At 39.8% G+C, this 25,970-nt stretch overlaps 5 protein-coding genes across 6 annotated transcripts; 2 read left to right on the plus strand and 3 right to left on the minus strand.

Annotated features, from left to right (window-relative positions):
• Window positions 1–4,024: 4,024 nt before the first annotated feature.
• LOC110858115 lies at window positions 4,025–7,143 on the plus strand. The gene is made up of 6 exons (XM_022106784.2): window positions 4,025–5,380; window positions 5,467–5,693; window positions 5,770–5,914; window positions 6,007–6,144; window positions 6,227–6,349; window positions 6,427–7,143. The coding sequence occupies exons 1-6, from the start codon at window positions 4,180–4,182 to the stop codon at window positions 6,633–6,635; spliced, it is 2,043 nt and encodes a 680-aa protein (XP_021962476.1). The 5' UTR covers window positions 4,025–4,179; the 3' UTR covers window positions 6,636–7,143.
• LOC110858114 (glycerol-3-phosphate acyltransferase 1, mitochondrial) lies at window positions 6,715–12,615 on the minus strand. The gene is made up of 13 exons (XM_022106783.2): window positions 11,958–12,615; window positions 10,453–10,762; window positions 10,180–10,350; window positions 9,905–10,086; window positions 9,575–9,808; window positions 9,314–9,501; window positions 9,011–9,246; window positions 8,706–8,934; window positions 8,447–8,634; window positions 8,238–8,385; window positions 7,957–8,165; window positions 7,641–7,863; window positions 6,715–7,572 (listed from the first exon to the last, which is right to left on the minus strand). Exons 1-13 carry the CDS (start codon window positions 12,038–12,040, stop codon window positions 7,400–7,402), a joined length of 2,574 nt encoding a protein of 857 aa, XP_021962475.1. The 5' UTR covers window positions 12,041–12,615; the 3' UTR covers window positions 6,715–7,399.
• A 1,908-nt stretch (window positions 12,616–14,523) lies between these two features.
• Window positions 14,524–17,002, minus strand: LOC110857993 (V-type proton ATPase subunit B). Its single transcript, XM_022106613.2, has 9 exons — window positions 16,781–17,002; window positions 16,495–16,649; window positions 16,234–16,405; window positions 16,022–16,161; window positions 15,794–15,940; window positions 15,394–15,724; window positions 15,111–15,298; window positions 14,896–15,025; window positions 14,524–14,819 (listed from the first exon to the last, which is right to left on the minus strand). The coding sequence occupies exons 1-9, from the start codon at window positions 16,860–16,862 to the stop codon at window positions 14,653–14,655; spliced, it is 1,512 nt and encodes a 503-aa protein (XP_021962305.1). The 5' UTR covers window positions 16,863–17,002; the 3' UTR covers window positions 14,524–14,652.
• Window positions 17,003–17,436: 434 nt separating this feature from the next.
• Window positions 17,437–20,383, minus strand: LOC110858144 (TGF-beta-activated kinase 1 and MAP3K7-binding protein 1). Of its 2 annotated transcripts, XM_035858401.1 has the most exons (6): window positions 20,221–20,383; window positions 19,867–20,130; window positions 19,610–19,786; window positions 19,192–19,425; window positions 18,918–18,975; window positions 17,437–18,834 (listed from the first exon to the last, which is right to left on the minus strand). In XM_035858401.1, the coding sequence occupies exons 2-6, from the start codon at window positions 19,994–19,996 to the stop codon at window positions 17,955–17,957; spliced, it is 1,479 nt and encodes a 492-aa protein (XP_035714294.1). In that variant the 5' UTR covers window positions 19,997–20,130; window positions 20,221–20,383; the 3' UTR covers window positions 17,437–17,954. The 2 variants fall into 2 exon arrangements, with proteins under 2 accessions (XP_035714294.1, XP_021962511.2); XM_022106819.2 differs by having other exon boundaries at window positions 19,867–20,383.
• Window positions 20,384–21,015: 632 nt separating this feature from the next.
• On the plus strand, window positions 21,016–25,700 carry LOC110858129 (RING finger protein 10). Its single transcript, XM_022106800.2, has 11 exons — window positions 21,016–21,994; window positions 22,590–22,786; window positions 22,859–23,073; window positions 23,152–23,245; window positions 23,313–23,500; window positions 23,574–23,739; window positions 23,829–24,020; window positions 24,130–24,223; window positions 24,425–24,792; window positions 24,878–25,024; window positions 25,108–25,700. Exons 1-11 carry the CDS (start codon window positions 21,847–21,849, stop codon window positions 25,423–25,425), a joined length of 2,127 nt encoding a protein of 708 aa, XP_021962492.1. The 5' UTR covers window positions 21,016–21,846; the 3' UTR covers window positions 25,426–25,700.
• Window positions 25,701–25,970: the final 270 nt, after the last annotated feature.

Below are 25,970 nucleotides of genomic sequence, written 5' to 3' on the forward strand. Positions count from 1 at the left end.
ATATCTTCACACGTTGCTCAGACACTTTGATGTCCGCCGAATGTTATATGTAAATTGTAATGATGTATTGTATGCTGTATTATAATGCACAGATAATTTTTTCACAGCGGAAACTGTACCCAAAAAATGTTTATTATTGTCTCTTAATTAAACTGCAACCTGCAAGTTTAGTTGTATACATATGTACATATAAAAATTGGTCAGTTTCCCAAAATCCAAGTATACATTACACATCGTATGAATGACTCATGTCTGATGTCATTAATGCCCTCATCAGTCTCATTTGCTAATCAGTATTCATTGCATAGAACTCTGTTAACGGACACTGTGTTAAAAAGTTTTTTTGAGACAGGAAGCTGTCTCAAAATCGATTGCAATGATTGAAATGAAAGAGCGTGGATGATAGAACCAGAGTTCGTGGGCCTAACTCCCCCCAAGAGCTGTGATTCGAAATTCACATGGTCAACTGACTTCCTCCAAACGATGTGAAATATGTAACAATACAAGAAAAGGGCAATTGAGGGCCTTAGAAATTTTATAAGGTCGACTTTAAGTTGAAGTAAATATTTCTGAGATTGGGACACATATGCACTTTTTTTCGGAATGTGAAACTAGATTTTTAGAAAATATTTTTGACATCACCTCAAACTTTGAGGCTCAAAGCTGATAAATCCCTTGAAGAGGACAGCGGAGGTCTTTAGATCAATTTTCAATCTATTTCTTATGGGAAAACGACTTCCATCGGTCTCCGTCCATGAAGCAGAGCACAAGTTTACAGTTACAGACGAAGAAAGGAAAGTATAATCTATCAATTCATCTAAATTGGAATGAAATTAAGTGCTGACTTCGTATGACTTACTTAAAAAGGTGTCATAAAGATAAGAAGAAGAGGAATGATTTATTTATATAGATTTCATTAAGCTGTCTCTAGTTTCATTATTTCAGTTTGTAAAGGTCTGGAAATATGCACCCATTAAGTTTTCATGCCCTTGTATCGTGATCATTGACTGAAATTCGTTCAAATTTATAGAAAGTTTAGCGAAAATCATGACAAGTTTCGATAGGAATCCAGACTAGAATACTTTTCCAGAATACTTTTAACCGTAGATATATGCATAATAAATTCACCTTGTCTCTGCCACGGATAAAACCTTGACCTTAGCCTAGAACTTGCATAACAAGACAAAAGTTGAAAGTACAAGGCAAAAAGGGTTACGTGGAGTAAACACTGACCTAACCCTTTTTACGATTATTTGAGCAGGTACTTTTCACCTAAATGCGTAATGTGCATTCCCACGCCGTCGTAATGAGAACCTGTGATGGGTTTTCATCAACAGTAACAAACAATACCGAGTCGGTATTGCTAATGCATTGTGGACGATGGACTTGGACAACGGTTTTTGAAATTTTACAAAACATGATTCTACATAAACGCAAATGCACGATCCTAAAAGTCTGCCTAACAATTTAAGCGAGCGACTATGCCAAGCACATATTTATAACTACAATTAGTTTTTTTATGGCGTAGCTATTTGTCCAGAATTTGATCCCATTTTGCACTTAAAAACGATCCCCAGATGAGCTGTCATCTTAAGATAATTTATGACTTTCGTCTTGTAATCAGAGAACTCCACTTTACAGAAAAAGTTACAAGAATAAAAACAAATTTTTTGTCTTTCTGTATTAAATACGACCAAAACACTTGAAATCAATCCCATTGTTAATCATGGGAGCTGTCACTTTTCTTAATTTTGTACAAAAGTGGAGCAGAAGAATACAAGAACAGAATCTTGTAATAATATGCAGGGCTCCCTTACTTACTCATATACATGCAAACAAGGGTCTTAGTTGCCTTGCTTCTGATGGGTCTTTTTAAGCACAAACTGGGTCAGTCGTCATTCCTCTGGAGGATGGGAACAGGTTGGCAAAGAACAGGGAACCGAAACCTTGTTTTGATTGCCATAAAAATTCTGGAGAATGAGGAAGGCGAGAAAAAAGATGCAGTTTTCTACATTTATTGTACGTGAGAAGGGTCAAGGACGACGCGAACGACGAAGGAGGAAAAATCCTCTCTTTCCATATAATCCCCATTACTGCCGTATATTACTGTGGATGAAGTTCTAACCCTGCAGACTTATTACACCGCTTTGTAGCATTAATTTCACGACGTCACCGGTCAAAAAAATTTTTTCCTCCAAACTGGTCCAAAATAAAAGTCTAGCATGGGAATAGTATAGAAAAATTATTTTTAGCGTTCTATGACCCCTGGGTCATGAATTAAGGGCCCCTGAAGGGTCAAATAGCGTTCCCTGATAACCCCATGCAAATGGGGTATCAAATTAATCCCCTGGACCAGGGGAACCAGAAAAATATTTTTATAAATTTTTATGACCCTTGAGTCGTGAACTAGGAGCCCTTGAAGGGTTAAATATCATTCCCTCACAACTAAAGGCAAGTGGGGTATCAAATTAATCCCCTGGACAAGGGGAACCCAAAAAATATTTTTCTGATTCCCCTGGTCCAGGGGATTAATTTGATACCCCATTCACCTTAGTTACCATGGTTACTATGTTGACCCTTCAGGGACCCTTAACTGTTGCCCGATAGGTCAAAAAAATTCAGGAAAATATTTTTATGCTTGCCCTTTGCCAGGGGATTAATTTGATACCCCACTTGCATGGGGTTACCATGGTTACTATTTTGACCCTTCGGGGGCCCTTAACTCTTGACCTGAGGGTCAAAAAAATCCAGAAAAATATTTTTTGGGTTCCCCTTGTCCAGGGGATTAATTTGATACCCCACTTGCCTTTAGTTGTGAGGGAATGATATTTAACCCTTCAAGGGCTCCTAGTTCACGACTCAAGGGTCATAAAAATTTATAAAAATATTTTTCTGGTTCCCCTGGTCCAGGGGATTAATTTGATACCCCATTTGCATGGGGTTATCAGGGAACGCTATTTGACCCTTCAGGGGCCCTTAATTCATGACCCAGGGGTCATAGAACGCTAAAAATAATTTTTCTATACTATTCCCATGCTAGACTTTTATTTTGGACCAGTTTGGAGGAAAAAATTTTTTTGACCGGTGACGTCGTGAAATTAATGCTACAAAGCGGTGTAATAAGTCTGCAGGGTTAGAACTTCATCCACAGTATATTGTACCGATTTTTGAATAATGATTCTCTTCCTAAGAAATTCCTTGCAAGTATTGTGTGCAAGTGGCACAAATTAACAGATTCCTTGCACAAACAAGTTAAGCGAGAAAATGTAAGAATAGACTTCCTTTTGAAATCATGACTGTTTTTTTAGGATATCCGAACCGTATTATATAAAGTGCCACTCATAAAATTTTCGAACCACAAATGTGTCAGACTTGTAATCTTATCGTAGATACATATTTTTTAAGGGATACATCAATTCTAAGTATTTGATGGCTTGGAAGATTAGAAAGACACCATATTTTTCATAATGAAGAGTGCAATTTGAGCTGAAATATGTGCATGTATCTTATCTCATCTCGGCACAATATCTGCCCGAATTCCTGCCCAAATAAATAGCTTTTCAGTGTACGAAATCAACTGTGAATAAATCACGAAACTTATCCATCAATCAGCCTTGACCATGATACGGATAGTTTTGCTTCTATGTACCGAAAACCCCGTCATCATTTTACGTAAGAAATCCCTTATCACTCGCTAGTCAAAGTTTCAGGAAGTACAGTGAGACTAGGAGGTTCTATGCATATCTACGGATAGGTACTTAAGCCCACCTTAGTAAATATGTAATGCTACTGGAGTATTGAAGGGCTCCCACCGATGGTGATTTATGCAACAATGGGCAGCTCACCGGCAGTCAGCACAATGATGAATTTTTCTGTTGAAAACACTACGATTTCTCATGCATCTCAACTTCTCTGATCACGTCTTCGTCTTCCACAGGGAGTGGTTTGCCCATTGTTATTCGGTTGCATGATTCTCACGCAACAGAGAAAGTAGTAAGCATGGACAGGTAGATCTAGATTATTTTGTACGATGATGGGTCCCACGAAACGATAAAAAGGCAAAAATTTCGGGCCATCTTTTCATACCTGTTCCATCCCTTACAGCCCGAGCATCTCGCAGTGAGTGTCGTTGTCCCCAAGTGTTCTAGTGACTGACCAAGTGAACAAAGCCCCACTAACATGGCTTCTCTGAGGCTGTGTGTGGCACTGCTCGGACTGCTGGTGGCCCCCCTTTCGGCCGAGTTTAATCCAAATCGTCACCCACAATTCAAGTCAAACGAAATTTCGCAGTTTCCTCCGCCCAATAGCCAATCGTCAATATATCAGCAACAACCGAAACAACCAGTTCCTGCTACCGGTTTTAAAACGATGCTCTTCCGAGTGTTGGGAATTGGAGGAAAAGAGTCCCCCAAACAATTCCCTAACATTCCAAATGGTCAAACGGGTTTTCAAATTATGACTCCCAACTTTGGACAGGGAGGACCCTGCGGAATCCCATTCTCGACGACGACGACCACCACGACACAGTCACCGTTCGGACCTTGTCCCTTCCCGAATCCGTACATACCACCCGGCCCCACTCCGACGACGCCTCGCTATCCGGACGTGACACACCCTGTGCCAACCAAGCGACCGGGTGACAATTCTGCTCAAGTCACGGCTGATCCATTTGATCGGTTTAGCTCGTCATCAATGAGACCACCACCTCCATTTCCGGTTGATCCGTTTCCAGAACCATCTCGAGTTCCCCCGGTAGGACCTTATCCTATTCCAGAACCCTCAAGGGTTCCACCAGTCCCCCTATATCCTGTGCCTGAACCCTCTCAAGTTCCCCCCGTTGGTCCTTATCCTATCCCAGAACCCTCAAGGGTCCCACCAGTCCCACTATATCCTGTGCCTGAACCCTCTCGAGTTCCCCCCGTAGGGCCTTATCCTATTCCAGAACCGTCCAGAGTTCCCCCAGTCGGACCTTCAATTCCGGACCGGATAAAACCAGTAGATCCATATCCAGTGAATCCTTACCCAATCCCCAATCCGACACGTTTTCCTCCCCCACAACCGACACGACCACCCCTTCCAACAACCACTTCTCCACCGAGGAGACCACCTCCTGGCCCAGTCCAGCCAAATTTTAATGATGTTTACGCCCGTCGCCTCCCATGTTCTGCCCTTCGACCTTTTGTCCCCCACGGATTTCAATATGCGAGCATTGGAAACTACGCAGCCCATCAATGCGACATGATCCACCCCAACGCGGTCAACCCCATGTTACGAAATGAGCCTGCTTGTTCGGTCTTGGAATCGTTGAGACTTTTGGGAGCGAACAAGATGCGAGATCTCATTTTGATTTCGGGCATGGAACCTGTTTTCCAGCGTCTCAGTAAGTGCATCAATATCAATTTATTACTGATTTGATGATTTATTTACAAAAATTCAAAAAATTCAAAATCCGAATAATTTTTTCAGGCAATTACACTCTCTTTGTTCCACTCGACGTCTCATTTCACCGCCTCCCCGCCTGGCTTCTGAGCAGTCTAGACACGGACGAGAAACTTCGACAAGCCTTCATCCTGAACCACTTTGTCAAGAAGGACGTCCCACTTTCCTCCATGGGAAATGAGTTTCTCATTCTGAACGACAGACCTGGACGACACAGGATTCGGACCAATATTTACTTTGAGAATACTGAATCGGTATTTTTTTGTTTATCATTCTCGTATATAAGAAGTGTTGTATCAGTTTAATTATGTTCTATTAATATTTGTCCAGCCTATTTACACCGCTGACGGAGCCAGGATTGTGAGGGGAGATATTCTCGTCGAAAATGGAAGAATTCATCTCACGGACAAAGTCATCATGCCAAATCCATCTCGCAATGCGGCCGAATATCTCAGTGAAAAACAGGACTTTGAAGGTGGTCAACTTATTTACATACCTAAATAGAACGCATGTCATATATGTAAATACTGCAAGATTTGAGTCAAAATTTATGTTTAAATTCTGCAGCATTCTGGAATATCGTGAAAAACACGAATTTGGAAATTTTCCAAAGTGATCGCCCCATCACGGTCTTCATTCCTTTAAACGCTGCCATTGACACGTTGGATCTGAAAGAAATCATGGCCGAGCCGGAGAAAATGTCTCGTAAGCCAGCACATACCACTGTTGGGTTACTTGCATTTTCATCAATTTTATAACTCAACTTAAGCAAATAATTTTTTCGCAGGATTTGTAAACCACCACGTCGTCAATGGGACTTACTATTCTGCTGGTTTGATTAATAGCAAATATCTCATGACCAACTATGAGAGAGAAATTAAAGTTGGAATTGCTTCGGACAGTTTTTCAAGTAAGTGTCAAACTCTCAACTAAATTGCGCAGAAGATGAGTCCTAAGTTCCATCCTAAAATGAATCTTTTTTTTCAGAGTACATGACCACCATCAACGGACACATTCGCGTCATCAAGTCCGACATCCCATTTACCAACGGGGTGGCCCACGTCATAGAAGAGGCATTCTCGCACAAGAAGGAATTTTTCCTGTATGACGAAGGTGACGAATTCGAATATGAATACGGCGTCATTAGCAGACGAAGCATGAAAGTGACCGGGGAGGAGAAATTTCTCGACTTTTAACTCATTCATGTCACTTACGACAAGAAATAACTACTCAAATTAGATATTAAAATAGATTGAATAACATAATTCTTATTTGTTTTAGAATAATGATAATATTTTATTAGAAGTAACAACAGCAGAGACAATCAGCTTGATGAATGCAACCGGTGACACAATAAGCAGCTTAAACAAATCGTATATATTTATGATTTACAAGTTTGCTTACCTTTATACATAGTAACTTTAAGTAGAGGATACATAATTATGGTAGTATTTAGTATTTTGAAAGTTTGGCAACAACCTGGCGAATATCATTCACTAACTAACTACATAAAACTATTATGACACAGAGTATACTTACCCTACCCAAGATTTTCTACATAGAATAGGATGTATTTACTTATTACTTACCGTATGCATATGATATACCTATGAATTAGTTGTACTAAATTTAATTATTTAATATCTAAACTGTCTTTAAAGCTAATGAAATTTGTCACAAATCTGTGTATGGCATACATTAAAACGTATAAAACTTTGCTTAAAATTACTTTGTTTATGTACAAATAACCCTCTGGATCCCCCAACTAGTATGTATAAGCATATATACATAAATTGTAAAATTAAAATAACAATCACTACACCATCATTTGTCATAGCATCATTATTTCTACCGCCTACATTTTTGGCAAAAAAAGAAGAAGGAAAAACATGTTTTGTAAAAAATAACGAAAGGTACGAATGGATTCTGTTACAACTAGAATAAAAATAATACTTTAGTTTCAGACTCTCAGTTTTCCCAGCCGGAGAATTAAATCTTCAATGGCGTCCCTCCCGTTGAAGTCGTCGTGAAGACAATAAATGTTTTTCAAGTCTTTCTTGTGGCTCTCGAGCACTCGCCAATGCACGGCTCGCTGGACCAGGTTGCGAATCGGGTCCAAGGCCATCGACTCACCTGCAACGATATTTTAATTGTAAATCATGTGTACACAATTGGAAAAAAGTCTGTGGAAATAACGTTACCGTATAAAATGGCTTTATTTTGTAACTGCTTCTTAATCTCGGCCAACATGTCCATTTGTAAAACTTTTTCCTCCGCCTCGTGATCCACGAGTCGTACGAAGACGTGCGATGCGGTCGTGTATGCGTCGAGAATCGGTCTCAGAATGTTTTTCAGGAAAACCAGCCTGCTCAGGGAGCCTGAGCTCTGAATTTCTAACAAGTTCTCCCCGTCAGGGTCCAAGGACTGTTTGAATTATAAATACACAAAATGGTCAAGATTTTGTAGGTGGGATTAATCAATTGTGAGATTTTTAAAAAATTTGCGTTTCTTTCTGACCACTGAAAAAATTCCTTGTTCCGACATAAACTTTATCTTCGTTTTGATGGCAAAGGCCAGCGATTGGCAGGGAGGACAGAGGAGGAATTCGTAGTACAGGACGTCCGCATATTCGAGACAAGTTGCAACTAATTCGGTCTCTCGTAATTTCTCGTTAGTTTCAAAGTTGTTATTACAGGTATCACCCAACAATTTGAACACACCGGTAGCTGGAAATTGTATGAAACAATTCATATAACATAACCATTCTTGAGGTTACAGTATGAAGTAGTATGACAAACCAATAACGGCCTCCATGGCGTAAATGGGAAGGAGACAGTTGGAATAGTACGACAATTCGATCACGTTCGGAAGTCCGGTGACGGGTCTCAAAAATTTTGATCCGCTGTGATACTCGACACGGATTAGAGAGGGGCCTAGCACTTTCACCTGCACGAGCAGAATTTTTATGTCTCCATCTTAAAGACGATTAAGTGATTCTCATTCTTACCCCGTGATTGAGAGCAGATTCGATGTCCTCGTCCGTAAACGTAGAGTCGTGTCCCCTTACTACCAACTCTTCCTTCAAAGCCAGCATTTCCCCCTTGAGTCTGTCGAGACTTATCCCGTTCCGGAACTTGTTGAGGAGGAGGAATGCAATAGCGTTGGTGGACGTCATCGTGTAACATTTGATCCCTTCTGCAAGTTGACAAATCTCTCAGGAACTTGAGCAGATTTCAATAGTTTGTATACCGTAAATGGTACCTTACCGTAAATGGCGTGGCGACCTAGAGCATCGACAACTTTGCGCTGCCCGCTGTACGATAAGCCCTCTAAACCCGTTGACGCAGTAAATGATTCTTCACCTTTCTCCATACCACTTTCTGACCCAGAAATACTGCTGTTACTGCTGCTAATGCCACTACTGCTGCTACTATTACTGCTACACGTGATGGGAACGTGGGCTGCTTCCTCGGCACAATGTCGCATGACAAAATCCTGAAAAGGGAAACCCCATCATTAGCTTGACCGCTTGCAATTACACCCACTTCCAAATTTCTATTAAAATGCTTACTTTCATGGAAAAGGGGTGTCCATAGTCCACCCTTGCGTTGCCATACTTGGGTTTAAGGGAGCTGAAGAGGGCAAGAAGGGCAGAGGCGAAACTTTCGTTCACTTTGGGCTGTCCCAACTGCTCGCGAATATAGTTGCCCTCGATTATTCGGTCGTAGCTAAAGTTGACTGGAACAACGAGAATATCCTTCACGTCATTAGCCAGAAGTGATTTCATGACAATGTTCAAAAGTCCACCTGTTGAAGTGACGAGTTGCTTATAAATTTTCATCAAGAGGCTGCGCTTTGAATATGCAATCAATACCCTTTGGGAGACACGGCTTCCCCGTTCGCGTCCTCCCTCCCTCCAGAAAGAACTCCATGTCGTTATCGTTTGTGAGCGTTTTTCGCATGTACGAATGGATTATAGTGCTGTATAGCATGTCCTTGCTTCCTGCCTTCGTCTCAAATCGCCTCTTGATAAAAAATCCTCCGACACTTTTCATCATCAGGCTATTCGAAAAATTCAGCATCACTCACTTTAAAATTGTCCTACAGAGTGATGATAAATATTATTTTGTTCTACCTGAAAACTGGAATGTTCAAGTTTTCTCCAGCAGCGACGCACGGGGTGCGCATGCTGCCCCAGATGAGCGTCCAGGATATGAGGACGTAGTCAATGTGACTCCGATGCACGGGGAGGAAGAGGATCGGATGTCCACTCTTCCTCGCTTTCCGAATCAAGTTCATTTGACTGTTGCGGATTAAAATTTGGGGGTAGATTTGCGCCAGAAACTTCCCAATTATCCAGGATGCCCATCTAATCCATACAATTAGTAAGAATGAAGTTTAGGAAATTTCACTTCACCTTCTCCCATTTTTGTTCCATATTGGCTCAGCAGCCAGACGAAGTTACCTGACGTACAACGCATACCACGGATGAGCCGGTTGTTTCGCCCTCATTTTCTTAATGAGAGCCTCCACTTGGCAATAGTGCTTCTTGATAAGAACATCCAGCTCGGCCTTGTTTCCTTTTTCCCGATATTCTTGCATGGCAGCTTCTGTAATTGCCCATTTCAACTGTTCATCTCCCATCACCTGTGTTACACAAATTAAAAAACAAACAACAACAAAATCAGTACAAACTACAAATTTGTCCGTTCAAAGTATCAATTTTATGCTGGAACTTACTTCCTTGAGGGAGATGACGTGATACTGCTCACCCACGTACCACTTTCTCCACCAGAATAAAAAGTCCGAGAAGAGACGGACATACCACGGATTGTGGGGGGCTCGGGTTTCCTCAAAGTCAAGACAGTTTGTTAATGGCTTGGCTTGCTCAATCTCCTTCTTTACAATTGTCTACGTATATAAAATACAAATCTTTAATCGTTTTAAGCTTTTTTGTCTCGAAATGCAAATAATGAGGATAATTCTTCTATAACTAATAGCAAACAATTATACTTTAGTTGGGGAATCGCACACGAAACATGCCCCTTGCGAAGGTCGTAGCAACTCCTCTGACACAAAATTGTCCAACAAGTCGCCAAAGCTGCGCCGTCTCGTCGTTGTGGTTGCAGCCTCGTCATCTTCATTCACCTTGGGTCTCGACCTGGGCGGAAATATGGTTCCGAAAACGGGGATTCTCATGAAATGCTTCATCTCCGAAGTTTCCAGAGAACTTTTGGTCCCAGGTTCGGAGGAGTAATCCATAATAACGGCGCCCACTCTTTTGTACATTTGGCGAAACTTTTTGATCACGTCCACGTTGCACCTGGATGGAAAATGATTTTGAAAATAGCATAATTTAGGAAACTCCGCTGAGGTTTTGTGGCGTGGCTGACTATTATGCATAATTAAAGTGCAAATTATGTAATACGTGGCGTGGTGCGATTGAGATGCAATAGAAAAAGACATAATTCTGCATTAGAGAGATTGGATTATCGAGAAACCGATGACGAATCATGATTCTGTATGGTAAATAAGTGCACATGTATGTACGTACGAGCGTAGTAGATGTGATGTCAATAGGCGTAGAAGAACACATTGTTGGTTGTAAATGTTGCGAGAAACCGGTATATTTTGCCACAAAATCACTATCACTATAAATTAACGTATAACAACGTAGGTGCGTGTTGCAATCCCTGATGCAACACGCGGTGACCTAAAACTTAACAATAACACTGATCTCAGTACAGATTAATTTCTACAATCCTACTGACCATACCTACTCTTAGACGCTAGATGCATATACATACTTGCTGCCATATAATTACAATCTGCTCATGAATGCAATTATTGTCACTATTTTTCATACATCGCATTTGGTGCAGCTGAGGGTCTCCGGAAGGTCAACGTCAACATTTAAAAATCTCAACTCATAATGTATTTCTAGTATCAGTTTCGTTAAATTTGAGACAAGTGACAACTAAAAATTGGAAATATTTAAGCATTTTTCTTTAAAGCATTGCAAAATCGTTTATTTAATTATCATGAAGTTGGTGGCTCTACAATGTATTGATTCATCGAGCATAAGGCCGACATTTGTGTGTGTGTGTCTCTACAGTTCAATTTAAAAAAGATAAAGTGCAATCAATTACTTCTTCCATTGTACGATTGACGCATATTCTACCAACAGAGAAACGGAAAAGACGACGATTGGGCAAGGAAGGCATGGTGGTCATTAAAAAATGTGCTTTTACAAGGAACAAATAGCCAAATAACGTGTAAATCATGCAGGGCAAAAACAAGCCATTTCACTCTCGTTTGGTAGTTTGGTCAACGAATGAGACCAATATGATACATAAATTGTATACTCGTCGGTCTGCAAATCTAACTAACTATCTACCTAGTCTTACTTTTATTTCGTAGCATGCTTATTTGCCTGCTCATTTTATACACTGTCGAAATATGTATCATACATATTTCAACATTTTAAATGAATTTATACCAAGCCAATAAGTTATTACCCGTATTTCCACCAACAGAACCATATCGTAAAGAGACAAAGTCCCCACTCCATCACCGATCCAGGTATAATGTGCACCTGCATGATGCTGACTCCTCTTCTGCTGCAAAGCACTGGAAAAACGCTCACACGGACACTTTTATAATTTACAAATGTATCCTTTGTTCAGAGATGCATTTCAAAAAGTCAAAAATGGATAAGTTTATCAAAGTCACGGCATCTCAAACCCGAACATTTTTTCCACAGAATACTCTAGATTGAACAATCTTCTTCAAGTATTTCGTTTCAAAAGATGCGAGTAAAACATGTCAGCTTCTTTGGAGACGAGGCCTTTTCAAACCTGCCCAAATGTTTAAAGTCGAGCTTGTAGTCGTCCATTTTGCGTATTGTTCTGTCGAACTGGGACGAAAACGTCGCCACTGAAGAGCCTGGAGTCACTTGGACAACCAACCACTCTTTCGGAGACTGGCCACTCCCCACAACAAATATTAGTGAAAACAACGCCAAAGTTTAAAATTAACGTTTTGTGAGACGAGACAACGCCGGAAGACTGATGAAGGGACGCAGGGCGAAATGCGAATGAAAACCCAAACGCTTCACCCTGCCCTCACTTTGTTCTCCAAGCACATGGATGGGGTGAAGAGTGGTCAATAATAATAATTCACTAAAGTACGATCACATAAAAGTCTATCGTGACGCTACCGCTGGTGTGAACCTCTAGTCTGTATAGCACAATAATTTGTGTAAGTAAAAAAAGTCTTAGCTAAAGTTATGAGGCAATTATGACTTTAGACATATTATTGTGTTGCTGGTTGCATAATGCTTCAACTCGATGAGCCGCACACATACTAGAATCATATTTATTATACCACAAATTTTGAAGCTCTACTGTGGGGTCAGGTATGTATGGAGGGTCTTCCAAGTCAACACACAATATTGTCACTAGTAAATAAATAAATCCCTATCCCTTCAGCAATAAGTACCTCGATCCTGTCTGACAGCCAATATATTTTTTTTATATCAATCGATCAAAAAAGTGATACTTGAGCATATCAGTATGATCATTCATGCAAAAAGTGATGGTGAATGGGCTAATGGAAGTGTAGACGACATTGCAATTTCGCTTCTCACGTAAGAGGAAATGTAATCGATGGATGGATTGGATTCCAGCGTGTGTAAATACACATGTAAATATTCACGCAATAGGATTTGCATGCAGTCGTAAACACTTTAACATTTAGTTAAGGGTGCAGTAACATTTTCCTTAATTATGGGTGTCTCAAATTAAATTCCTATTGATTGAATTTAAGTAACTGCATTTAATTGTGGAAGAACAATCGAAACACCAATTCCAAATTCATCTCATTTTTGGTACAAAGTTATTAAGCGACACGTGTGCTAGTGACAAGCGTGTGCTGGATATTGGATATCCATTATTTTTTTCAAGAAACCTGTCAGTCCTCCCTGCATTCCATTTTAATTTTAAGTTTGTGCCATTCACACTAAAATTTATTCCATAAAAACTGGCCGTTAATCAATAACGATATCTTTGACCGCTAATTTTACCATGACTTTCATCATTGTTACAAGAATAAAAAAAATTTGCAAAAAATGGTGACCTAGAACTAGGAGACGACAGAAATGGATAGCATCGATACGAGTGAGTGAAGTAATCGTTTGGTCAACTGCTGCACCTTCTAATCTCATCGAATGACAAAACATGCGGTGCTCATCATATCGTCCATCCATCCACATTTTCGCATATTAATTCAGTCAGCCCACCTTCAACAAGTTCACGAAATGCTAATCGTGCAATACTGCAATACCACTTTGTACATAGTGCGAGGACTGATATTCATGAACTGCTGCCCCACACCTGCCAAAAATCACTACAACCTTGAATCGCACACAAACCCGTTTGAATGTTTCGGCAACCGTTTCGCTTCTTACGCAACAATTAATGCCGCCTATTACATACGCAGGCATATGCTGCTTCTGCTTCTTATTCTTATAGGCAGCGTTGGTTGGTGGTTTCTCACAACAGGCGATCATGGGGAATTTAGATGAGGGGGATGGATGCAGTGTAATCCGTATGCAATATCTTCCTGCAGTCGGAACCAATTATTAATCATTACTGCTCTGTTTAGACAAACGTTTATTTCTCATTTACGCAGAAACATCAAGATCGAGCTAATTTGCAATTCACTTTTTGTTACAACCTTGTTAGTAAAACGATGATTATCACATGCGTCAGGTTCGTCAGGATGAGGACATTTTCCAGAGAAAGTATACGTTTGAAGCTCAATGTAATATGTGCCATGAAACTGGAGCAAGAATTAGAATCGAATTTTGGTCTGGGTGAAAGGTGTCATCATGCAGGAATGCTTACTAATGTGCTGATGTCTCAATGATGACACTCACGTATAGATAATTAACTCTTTATTATAGCTTATTATGTCTACAGCCTAACGCACTACAGACTAGGAGGTTCATTTGATTTCTAATAGTGGAGTACACACAGCAACCGTTTTGTTTTAGTTATCACTTGGAATTATTGGAATGCAACGATCATAGTAAATATGTTCTACACACAAAAAAACTATTATTTTTGGACATAATATGACTTGTCACGCCTAGTAACATAATATTGAAAAAAATGAGCTGATGATTTATCATGTCGAGATTATTCTTTCATTTTACATCTGCGTCGTCATTTTTGTAGACTGAGTGTGTCTGGAATCTCTTGGGTAGAACTCTGCAAGAGTGGTAGCAGGGATACGTTTTAACATTTCCTTAGGGAAAATACGGAGAAGTTGCCATCCAATGTCCAGAGATTCAAACACGGTGCGGTTTTCATAATTTCCTATTTAAGAATTAGTAAATTATTAAAAATAGAACATTCATTGAACATTGGTTGTACTACTTTTTGCCATTCATACCTTGCGAGATAAAGTTCTTTTCAAACTTTCCGAGGAATTCCAAATAAAGCAAATCATCAGCGGACAAAGCTTCCTCACCCACGACGGCCTTCATGGCCTGCACATCCTTACCAATGGCATAGCACGCGTACTGTAAAAATATACAAGTACATTACATTGTTAAGAGTAATGCTTAAGAAAAATTCAAGGGGGTTTAAATTTATGTATAAACTGACCAACTGATTGGAAACGTCGGCATGGTCCTTTCTCGTCATCCCTTCACCAATAGCAGATTTCATCAGACGACTCAAGGAAGGAAGTACGTTGATTGGGGGATAAATTTGTCGATTGTGGAGTTGCCTGTCGACGTAAATTTGTCCCTCCGTAATGTACCCAGTAAGATCGGGAATTGGATGAGTGATATCTACAAAAATGTTAGTTGAACTTGTTTTAAAACACGCTGAACTATATATGTACGGTCTTAAGTAATTTCACTAGTCCTAAAAAAATTAAGGTTACCGTCGTTTGGCATAGTTAAGATTGGAATTTGGGTAATAGATCCATTTCTTCCTTCGACTCGTCCAGCTCGTTCATAAATGGTGGCCAAATCTGTGTACATGTAACCTGGGAAGCCTCGACGACCCGGCACCTCTTCACGGGCAGCTGATACTTCTCGCAAAGCCTCCGCATAAGAACTCATGTCCGTTAAGATGACGAGAACGTGCTTTTCGCATTGGTAGGCCAAAAACTCTGCGGCGGTGAGTGCCAGTCGAGGCGTGATAATTCTCTCAATGGTGGGATCATTAGCCAGGTTTAAGAACAGGCACACGTTATCCATAGAGCCGTTTTCCTAAACAATTTGGTCAATTGAGACCAGCGACAAATTCGACAAAAGTTTATTAATTATTTATACACTCACTTCGAAATCTTGTTTGAAAAATCGAGCCGTCTCCATGTTCACACCCATAGCAGCGAACACAATCGCAAAGTTGTCCTCGTGTCCGTCCAGCACTGATTTCCCTGGAAGTTGGACCAATCCGGCTTGACGACAAATCTGCGCAGCGATCTACACAGAAAACAGATATTGAATACTTTTTTTAAATCACACAAAATCAGTGGTTCTACACTTTATAATAGTGTAACTTACTTCATTATGGGGAAGACCAGCAGCAGAGAAAATTGGAATTTTTTGTCCACGAGCAATGGAATTCATCACATCAATAGCGGAAATGCCAGTTTGAATCATTTCCTCTGGGTAAATTCTAGACCATGGGTTAATTGGTTGTCCTGGAATATAAGAGAGAATGAAATACTATTCACCACGTAAGGTCACACACGAGGTATTAAATGTCTATGTACCTTGAATGTCCAAGTACTCCTCAGCCAAGATGGGAGGACCTTTATCAATAGGCTTTCCACTCCCATTGAATACGCGACCCAACATGTCCTCCGACACAGGTGACTTGAGAATGTCCCCAGTAAACTCGCAAACCGTGTTCTTGGCATCAATTCCGGATGTGCCCTCGAAAACCTGATAAATATTATTGCAAGTATATATGTGTAAATATTGTCCATCAACAAGCCCAAAAACGCCTTATTATTCTTACAAACTCCACCCACCTGAACCACAGCCTTCGACCCAGAAACTTCCAAAACCTGTCCAGACCTGTGGGTCCCATCGGGTAAGTGAAGTTCCACAATTTCTGCGTATTTCGGGAATTTAACGTCGTCCAAGATGACGAGTGGTCCATTTACTCCAGACACCGTTTTGTACACTGTGGAACCACAAGAAACATATCATTCTGAAGTACTCGTCCCTCCTTAACAATTGTATAATCCATTCATATTACCTGTTCTCTTAAAATTTAAACAAACTGGGCGTATAATAATAATAAAAACTGCTCACCTAATCTCGGTTGAGAAATATAATCCCGAACGACGGCCGCCTTATGGACCCCTCGGGCCTGCTCGGCAGAAATAGGACCCATTATTGACTATTTAGATCTTAACGGTTAAAGTGGGAGGAGGTCGTGGAGAAATGTTAATTATTATTATTCAAAATCCCAAATTCAGAGACAGCAGACACCTGTGTACAATGGATGTGGACTTGAACGAGTGGTGGCAGAAAACTCAGGTTGAGCCAACGCCCCGTGCTTTTACATTGAGATGCAAATGTGGGTATTGTGCGCATTCACTTGTCTAACTTTTGTATTATTTTGTCATTTAATCCTCTCCACATTGTAGTTAATACTTAACTTAACTAAAACTTAGGAGAGCATTACTATTACGAGAATTGGTCTCCAGTAATAACTCGTTCAGGGGAAGAATTAACGGTCATGAGGGAAAAATTGAGATTTGAAACTTATGATCGGTCAGCAATGCCTCACGATCTAAAACGAGATGATGGCATGACCTCGTGATTATCATCACATTAAGATTTAGACCTTGTCAGAATTGAGATGTTAAGTCGGATGTTTTAACTAAATGCATATGCATATGTATGGGCAATGGGATGTATAATACTCTAAGGTTCAAGTTTCATGGAAAATGGTACGAATTGAATGATTGTGTATACTTATGCGGTTTTTATTTTATTTCCATAATGTCACTTGCATGTCAAACAACATATTAAAAATCAATAAAACAACAATTCATCCTTTGTTTCTGGGAAGGGTCGTCACAGTACAATATTATTAGAGAGTGTGTGCAACGATGAACAAAACATTTTCATAAAAGACGTACGTCGGGGTGCGTAACAATAATAATAATAATAATAACATAATAATAATAAAGAGCAACAAAGTTAATCGAAAGCGAGATTAATTAATTAATTAATGGTAAACCTTAGTACTGACTTTGATAGATTACATATTTTTTGATTGAATATGGTCATCAAAGTCAAAATGCAATAAGTCTCTCTACTTTTTGCTAGGCACATATCATTATAACATCATTTATATATTCTCTCCTCTTCTTGGGCCGATAATTTCAGCAAATTGCATTTTTATAGTTTGCGATAGTCTGTCTATATATATTGTATATATGCATATACGTAGAATGACGACGACATAATATCTGCCCTAAGAAAATAGGTCAGCATCAGTCCAGGATTTGGAAGGAAGATTCTTATAGTAATCCGTGAATGCGACGTAGGGAGCGATTCGACCATTCTCATCCAAAGGTAGTTTATGATTTGACTGCGTTAGAACTTCAGAGCTTTCCGTGCTCGTAGTTGCTTCCGTATTTGTTGGAAAAGGGGAGGAATTACCTATAATTTTTGGAGACGGGATTGTTTCCAGGGTAAGATTTATGGGGGTTGAGCAGTCATTCGGATGTCCGGTTGTTGACGGGAAAAAGTAACCATTCATAACCTTCGAACTGCTTGGGGTTGTTGCATTTTTTAAAGGAATATTGAAATTACGGACGAGCAGGGTCATATCATCGCGACGAGTCACTTTGGGTAGCGTATTGCTCATATTCATATAATAGTCGTGATGCATTCGGGAGACTTTGTCCACTACGGCTTGAGCCACCAAATTGAGGGTAGACTGGGTTTTAAATTCTTCAACAATCATCTTTGCCAACTGGATGTCAACATGGTCACTCTCGGATGCTTCTCGGAGCGCTTGGTACAGTCCATCTGAGAGTAAAACTAGGAAACGAAATGACTCGTCCACCTTAACAGCAGGGTGGATTTCAGGATCAGGGACGACTGGCTCGCTCCTCGCGTTGCGCAACGAACGGAAGTCTTTATAGCCACCTTTAACCAAATAATTTCCGAGACAACGCGTATTCGTTTGATTTCCAATTTTTCCGTGACGTCGAAGTTCATCTGGGTTGAGACCGATGACATTCAATCTCTCGAGTTCGTCCTGATTACGAAGGTCGTGGTCCACACTGAGCTGGATGACTTTTAGGACGCCATCTTTATCAGTTCGGCAGAGTAGGGCTCTGCAGCACCTGAATATAACAAAACAAAAACACTGTTAAGATAAAATATATCAAATTTATTTATGCAATGAATATCATTAAATTCGCTTTACCCAACATTAGACACGTATAGTTTCCCGTTGAAAATTAGCGCTACAACGGCTGTCGTGCCTATTAAGAAATATATTAATTAATTAAAGCGTATTCACCACAAAAGTTGTGCTAATGCATTGCTGCAGTTCAGATCTAATCAAATGGTTTCGTTTTTGAAATTTATTCTCCCGGATGAACAGGAAAGTATCCTCCAGAGAGTTTTAGTTAAATTCAAATTAAAAAACTGACTTTGTTGCACAATACTAAATTGCCACTAAATATGTTTGCACGTACCCGATTCTACCTCCTTGTTCAGTTCCGCCAAGACTTGAGGATATTCTCTAAAAGTATCATAGGGGCTTTCGCCATATGTCATTTCGGAAATGTATGTCGCACGTTCTGCCAATTTAGCCCCGATCGCATCATTAAAGTATTCTCGCTCCACGGAGAGGAACGCTTGTCGTAATACTTCTCGCACCTTATCTTCCGTCGTCGCTTCAGTCAGCTGCTGATCCAGAATAATTTCCGCTGGAAAGAAGAAGAGAGAATCAACCACCACAGAGAGGTCAACCAACCTTGTTTTTCTCTCGCTCTCAACAACAGTTTTCCTCTCGTCAAACAAGTTTGTTTGGAAATTTGTTAAGTAGGTTGTTGTTTCTTTTTACTAGTTATTGATTGTACGTGCTTTTACCTCAATAAATCGTAATCTTACCTGGCATCTTTTGTACTACAAATTTTGCTGCTTGAGGACCAAAATGTCCATCAAATACACCGTAAAGACAAATGTTTCCATCATCCAACTGGAAATGGAAGCTCTCATCTTCCAACTCATGCTCACTCGTGCGGTGCCCGTCCCGGCGATATACTTGATTCTGTGCAAATCCTACACCTGTTTTTTTAACCCCACAATTAAATCAAGAAATTTACTATACAGAGTCCACCCAACCCTTCGAATATTTAAAACCCCACCTGTATGAACACAAAGAGGGATGTCATCCGTCCACGAGGTCCAGCTGGAGTCTGTCGGTGGGGGTTGAGGTATTCCCAAGTAGTCCAACTGTCCTCCCATATAGGAGTCTACATACGGTGGTCGAAACATTTCATCAAGGCCTCAACTTTCGCAACAACATTTTTGTGCACATTTTTTGTATTCAAGGGCACACACAGAGTTTAAAGTAAAAAGTAATGTTCTGGTTTTGTTTCAATGCAGCCTCCTCGTCCGAATAATCCGCTCTAGTGAGAAATGCGGACAAGGAGCGTTGTTAATCTTATATGGAAATTCGTCAATTAATTTGTCAGGATTTATTTTAACTACCCACTTACAAGTTCGGACTATTAAATTAATTATTATTGAGGGAGGTTGGGGTTGGATTCTTCATTCTTCTTGCTGCAATGTTGTTGTTGGAATGGAATAACTCTCTCTCCCACGTTCGAATCTCCCACCGCTCTCTTTGCCTAATTTTACACAAATTCATAGTCCAAATTATGCTGTGCAAGTAGTGCAAGTCAGTAATTATACTAATTGATAATATTTCTGTCGTCGTCTTCACATTTGACCTGATGCACCCCGTTATTTTGTAACATTCTTCCAGATTAGGTTTGAACATAGGAAACTTTTACCATTGCATCATGCATGGCTACACATTTACATGGAACGAGATTTTTCCCGTTCATCAGCAGCAGAAATCCAGATTAAACAGGAAGCATGATTATTGCAGACCAAGTTTTGTCAAAACATAATCAGTAGTTATTGTGGGTGGCATTGTCAGCAGGATTTGAGAAAGATGACATGACCTGACAAGAGGGCAAAGGTATTTAAGACTGCAGAGATTTCTTTCTCACTTTAAGTTCTCCAACATTTAAGTAAAAAACAATAATGTTCCGTTCGAAAGGGTTTATCTCCACCGAGATTGGGGGTGAATATATGTCCGGGAGAACGGTACTGGTTTTGTCAGCATTCAACCAACTCGTTACATGATGTGCACAATGAAGAGCAAATGAATGAAGAGCAATTGAAGAGCAAAGCATTGCAAGAAACCACTTTTTGTGCGCTGTTAGTGGATGCTTCGTTCAAGGTGCCTTTTGTAATGATTTGGATGGATCCATCTTATATCGCTGCTGCTCTGAATAGGAAAAAGAACCTTTCCCCAGAACCCCAGTAGAGACTTGTTTCGCTCAAAAGACACGTTTTTCTTTTTTGTGCAAATTGGAAAGCCTTTTCAAGAGGTTTTCTCTCTTTACCTAAGTCCACCCTCATCGTAAATAGTCAATCGGTGAAAGCAGGACATCGCGATAAAAAGTCAAAAGCAATCAGCATTAGTATTATTTGTTAGTGGTAACAAAGAATTCTATAGTACTCTTGGTGCAATCAGTAGAATTGCATTGCAAATTTGCACATATCAATTGACATTGTTGGTTGTTAAAAAACGTTGTAGAGTTCTTGCCACAGTGCGTGACACAAAAGACGTCACTGTAATTCACTGTATATTATCAAAATTAATCGTCGCAGCATAAATCTATTACAAATCATCTCACCGACTGCGTGAGGAAAACGTGGTTGCGATTACTGCCTCCTTGTCTTTATTAGGCAAGGAACAATTACAATCGTTTTTATAACGAGCTGAAATCCGGTTACCACACATTTGAATAAAAAAGATACATATAATAATAACTTTAAAGAAATAAGAAAAACCTGAGGAGAGAGGAGAAAAAGGACGCAAAGTCCGGTACCGTTGTCTACGGCAAGTCGCCGTCGTCACTCTTCACATATTCAGAAAAGCAACAATTTCTGTATTTTTTTCTTCTTGGTCGTAAACATGGCACAGTTCTGAATTCGAAATATGAAGCTGCCAACTCTCGTCGTTGACTGCCTTCCCGTGTGGAACGGGCAAACTTGCTCGAAATTCCTCCCCCCAACAAGAACCAATAACCTACCGAGTGAAACGATACATGACCGACGACCCCCAGCATCATTATCCATTGGCTGCTATGGACAAGAAAAACTTTGCAGCACTTCTGCCCAACAAGGCCAATCTGGACGGTGCTTCATCCGCTAATAATAATAATTGTAGTAAAACTCCAATTTCAAATAAGCAAGGTACACAAACTTTCTTCATTTTAAACATTCGTATAAAGTAATTAATCAAGGTGCTAGTACGTTACGTTTCTCCCATTATCGTGACGTACAAGTGAAAATATAAACCTTGGTATAGTAAACAAAAGGCTGCAATTATAGACTTTTCTGAAATTTCCCATTTTCAAGTTAAGTAGAGCCTGTTAGCCACAAAGGAATCCTTAATTGCATCAGCATGTCCAGTAATATGTCAATGTCATATCCAGTCCAGTTCTATCTTTGTGTTGCTATTGGATCTTATTTATTATGAAGTTTTCCCAGTTCCTCGATCCACTGCACTATGACAATGTGAAATAGTATTCGGACTTGTGTTGTAGAGGTCAGCGGTGAGGATTGTTGCTCATTTCGCTGTCCAAGAAAAATATTATTTCATAACACTTCCACAAACTGCTCGACTATTTTTTTATTTATTGGAACTATTTAACGCAGTAGTGTCAGCTTCAGACTTTTTATAAGAAAGTATCATTTCACGAGAAGGAGGAGCAGTAACAATTAATACCGGCAACAATGCACAGAAAAAGTAATACTAAAAAAGTTGAACCTGCTGTTGGCCTTTCAGATGGAGTTGCTTTCCCTAATGCCCGTGGAAAGCGTCGTGGTGGTGGTGGTGGGTGTGACCCGTCATCCCTGCCAAAGTCAAACAGTGCGAATTCTCTCTCGTCCCGATGTGAACCTCCCAATCGCAGAAACTCACCACAGAAAAGTAAAGGCTTGGACAAGAAACCTCGAGGTCGAGGGAGTGGCTTTGGAGGACCGGTAAGATTTATTTGCAATTTTTATCACAACTATCACAGCATTTGTATAATTTGTGTGGTAAAAAATTAATAGATGATTGATAAGCGAAACGGCCCCGAAGTGGGGTCCTTGCAGTCCCCTGGAGCAAAGAAACGTGACTGGGATCACCTCTTCTATTTTGCACCACGCGAGCGACGATCTTCCCCAAACTGTGTGTGGAAATCGCATCATGCTCAACGCGGTCGAAACGATTCGGGAGGCGCATCCTTAAAAAACAGATTTTCTAAAGAGAATTTCCTGAGGGCCAAGTAAGTTAATTCGTTTTTAACTTGACGAAAAGAAACTAAAATCTTAATAACTCTAAAATGTTGAATGTTTTTTTTTAGTTGCCAATTCTTGGTCAAGCAGTCTGATAAAGATTATGCACCATATTTTGCTGATCCAGACCTGTTGGTTGATTGGAATGATGTTGAGCAGATTGTAAGAGTTTTTATTAAAGATTACCTAATAAGGCTATTTAGCTGATTGGTCGGATCTTTATATGTAGGTTGTGACAATGATTGGTGAAGGAGCAAGCTGTCCAATTTGCTTGGGGACACCCAGTGCCGCAAAGATGACTCGCTGTGGTCATATTTACTGCTGGTCATGTATTCTTCATTACTTGGCTTTATCCGATAATGCTTCAAGGCCATGTCCAATTTGTTACGAAGCTATTGCCAACAACGATCTTAAGAGGTAAATTTTTAAGCAAATGAATTTCTAATCGTTTGCACAATTCATACTAAATAATAATATTTTTTACGTTAAGTGTTGTTGCTCACGTTCACTTCGATCTTGAGCTCGGTGACATAATTGACATGGAGCTACTTCGACGTCACAAAGACATGCTAGCCGTTGCACCGTTGCACTCGCATGAAGCAACCGAAGCATGGAATGAGTTGTATGCAAAACTGGTCGTCATTTCTTCTTCTGATGTATGATAATTGATGCTGAAAAATTATCGTCAATATTATACCGAATGAGATAAATAAACTTAATTGCCACATTATTTGTCTTTGCATAGGTAATGGAGAAAGTTGTTGATCGGGAACTACGTGAACTGACGGCATGCTATGATGAAGATCCAGACTGCCCAGAAGTTTGCTTCATTCACCAAGCAATCGGTGAACTGTCAGAAAGAAAGAAATCCCTAATGGTGGCTAACAATGCAATGGTTGACAAGAACCCAGATACTGCTATTCCAAATGAAGCACAGGTTAATACTATTATTGTATAAGTTTCTAAATACTTTTATCAAAACTTATGATATAAATATATTTTATTACTTAAACATACTGATAATGTTGTGTTTTCGATTATCTTAGGGTACTGTTGAACAGCCTGGTCAAGTTTCAGATATCACTGTCTCACCTGAACACTGTGACTCTGAGAAGGATGAATATTTCCACTTTTATCAAGGTATATATATACTCACTATATACCTTGTAATGTGTGTGCGAACTTCGATGTTATACTAGGTATAGTATTGTCGTAACCATTACAAAGTAAGTATGACGGCAAAGGATGCAAATCTAGAATAAGGAAATCTATTTAATACCTATCTAATGCCCTCCAAATTGTACATTTCTAATTGTGCTAATTCTATAAATTTATGTATAGATTCCAAGGGGCTCAACATCTTCCTGCACCCATTGAACTTTTCAATGTTGGCAAAAGAATTTGGCACAGAGATGGAATTTTGGCCAAGATACTTGTCCCTACGCGTCATTGACAAAGAATACTATTCGGCCAGTGAGGAATCACGAAAACGTTGGAAATTCTTGCGACACTTGCCACTTAGCACTCCATTCACCGTCGTTGAAGTCGACCTCTCCGAATTTGTCTCAGAGGAAGTCATGACAGAATTTGCGTCCCAGATTGATTATCGTAAAACTAGACGAACGCAAAGGGCAAAGGAAGAAAAGAAAATGGAAAAAATTATTGCTGAAAGGGAGAGGAAACTTTGGAAGATTCCTGTCGTCCCCCACGTACGTATACCATCACCTGACATAATATTAAATCTCATGTAGTAATGTATGCTACATGTATAATTATCGATTATGCATTATCTAGTTTGAACCAAAGTTGGATTTTCCTGAATTTTTGGATTCCGCTACTTGCGCTCTGGATCTTTCGGCTGAACGGCTGGAAACCTTCGACATGGTGGAATCACCACCTTTTGAAGGAATTCGTACAACTATCCCAACATCTTTCGCAATGGTGCGTTATTTTCTTCACTACTTTTCGGCCTGTACTTAGTTTTTAATGCTTTTGCCAGATTATCAGAGTTTATTTTTTTACAGATGGCCAGCCGAGCTCCTGTGCAAATGAAGAAAAGTCCCAGCTTTCCACTTGTTAAATCATCTGCATTACCAGCCAATCATTACGGATCTATACCTCCTCGCCGCCACTCTGACGACAGCGAGCCCGAGTCAGATCATGTTGCCGTTCCAGAGTTCCGAGAAAGCATGTCCGACGCTATTACGAAAGCCTTGATGGAGATTGTGTTTGATGAGAAGAACGATAAGAGTGGGAACAGCAACGGCCAGCAGCAAAAAAATAAGAAAAAGAAGAACAAAGGAAAAGTTCTATTCACCACTGGGATGGGATCATTCAACTAAATAAAGTTTTCTAGAACTATGATTTCAACATATATACTGCTACAATTACTTTTCAAGCTAAATAAGTACTATTGGAAACTGCTATTGTAAAATGATAAGTTATTATTATCATACGTATTTACTTAAATCACGACTCCACTAACTTTCCCATGTTCAATATAAAATGTTAAACAGTCCAGTATGCATGTAAACAAAGTCACCAAAAATTGTAATACATATTACATATATAATTTACACTGGTTTGTGTATTTATTAAAATTGCATGCAAAAGTGTATTTTATTTTCTTCATGGTATCCAAATTTCTTAGCATTTCGCCCAGTTCATAAGCATTCATCCGCTTAAGATCAAATGCAGATTTTATTATTACGGCCCACCGATATAAAAATGCTATGCTAAATAACATAAACTTTCGACGTACGCAAGGCAAAATAGTCAATACGATAGTTCATGCATCAAAAAAAAACATTTGCATTATTTGATCTCATTATTTGCGTTATTTGCCCACACAATGTCCTGTTGAGGGAAAGTTGAGACCACGAGTTGG

Source organism: Folsomia candida, unplaced genomic scaffold (assembly GCF_002217175.1).
Source record: "Folsomia candida strain VU population unplaced genomic scaffold, ASM221717v1 Fcan01_Sc020, whole genome shotgun sequence".
NCBI lineage: Eukaryota > Metazoa > Arthropoda > Collembola > Entomobryomorpha > Isotomidae > Folsomia > Folsomia candida.

Excerpts from the sequence above, each read along its gene's own strand:
- LOC110858115 (XM_022106784.2), top strand. The coding sequence starts at position 4,180 with ATGGCTTCTCTGAGGCTGTGTGTGGCACTGCTCGGACTGCTGGTGGCC. Across the intron at positions 5,381-5,466 it reads ACCTGTTTTCCAGCGTCTCA|GCAATTACACTCTCTTTGTT; the intron begins GTAAGTGCATCA and ends TAATTTTTTCAG. Across the intron at positions 5,915-6,006 it reads TGAAAAACAGGACTTTGAAG|CATTCTGGAATATCGTGAAA; the intron begins GTGGTCAACTTA and ends TAAATTCTGCAG.
- LOC110858114 (XM_022106783.2), bottom strand. The coding sequence starts at position 12,040 with ATGCAGGTGCACATTATACCTGGATCGGTGATGGAGTGGGGACTTTGT. Across the intron at positions 10,351-10,452 it reads TGTGCGATTCCCCAACTAAA|ACAATTGTAAAGAAGGAGAT; the intron begins GTATAATTGTTT and ends TTATATACGTAG. Across the intron at positions 9,809-9,904 it reads TGGTATGCGTTGTACGTCAG|ATGGGCATCCTGGATAATTG; the intron begins GTAACTTCGTCT and ends TGTATGGATTAG.
- LOC110857993 (XM_022106613.2), bottom strand. The coding sequence starts at position 16,862 with ATGGGTCCTATTTCTGCCGAGCAGGCCCGAGGGGTCCATAAGGCGGCC. Across the intron at positions 15,299-15,393 it reads CTTAACTATGCCAAACGACG|ATATCACTCATCCAATTCCC; the intron begins GTAACCTTAATT and ends ACATTTTTGTAG. Across the intron at positions 15,026-15,110 it reads CCGACGTTTCCAATCAGTTG|TACGCGTGCTATGCCATTGG; the intron begins GTCAGTTTATAC and ends ATATTTTTACAG.
- LOC110858144 (XM_035858401.1), bottom strand. The coding sequence starts at position 19,996 with ATGTTTCGACCACCGTATGTAGACTCCTATATGGGAGGACAGTTGGAC. Across the intron at positions 19,787-19,866 it reads CCCTCTTTGTGTTCATACAG|GTGTAGGATTTGCACAGAAT; the intron begins GTGGGGTTTTAA and ends TTAAAAAAACAG. Across the intron at positions 18,835-18,917 it reads CTATACGTGTCTAATGTTGG|GTGCTGCAGAGCCCTACTCT; the intron begins GTAAAGCGAATT and ends TGTTATATTCAG.
- LOC110858129 (XM_022106800.2), top strand. The coding sequence starts at position 21,847 with ATGACCGACGACCCCCAGCATCATTATCCATTGGCTGCTATGGACAAG. Across the intron at positions 23,246-23,312 it reads GGAATGATGTTGAGCAGATT|GTTGTGACAATGATTGGTGA; the intron begins GTAAGAGTTTTT and ends CTTTATATGTAG. Across the intron at positions 23,740-23,828 it reads TCGTCATTTCTTCTTCTGAT|GTAATGGAGAAAGTTGTTGA; the intron begins GTATGATAATTG and ends GTCTTTGCATAG.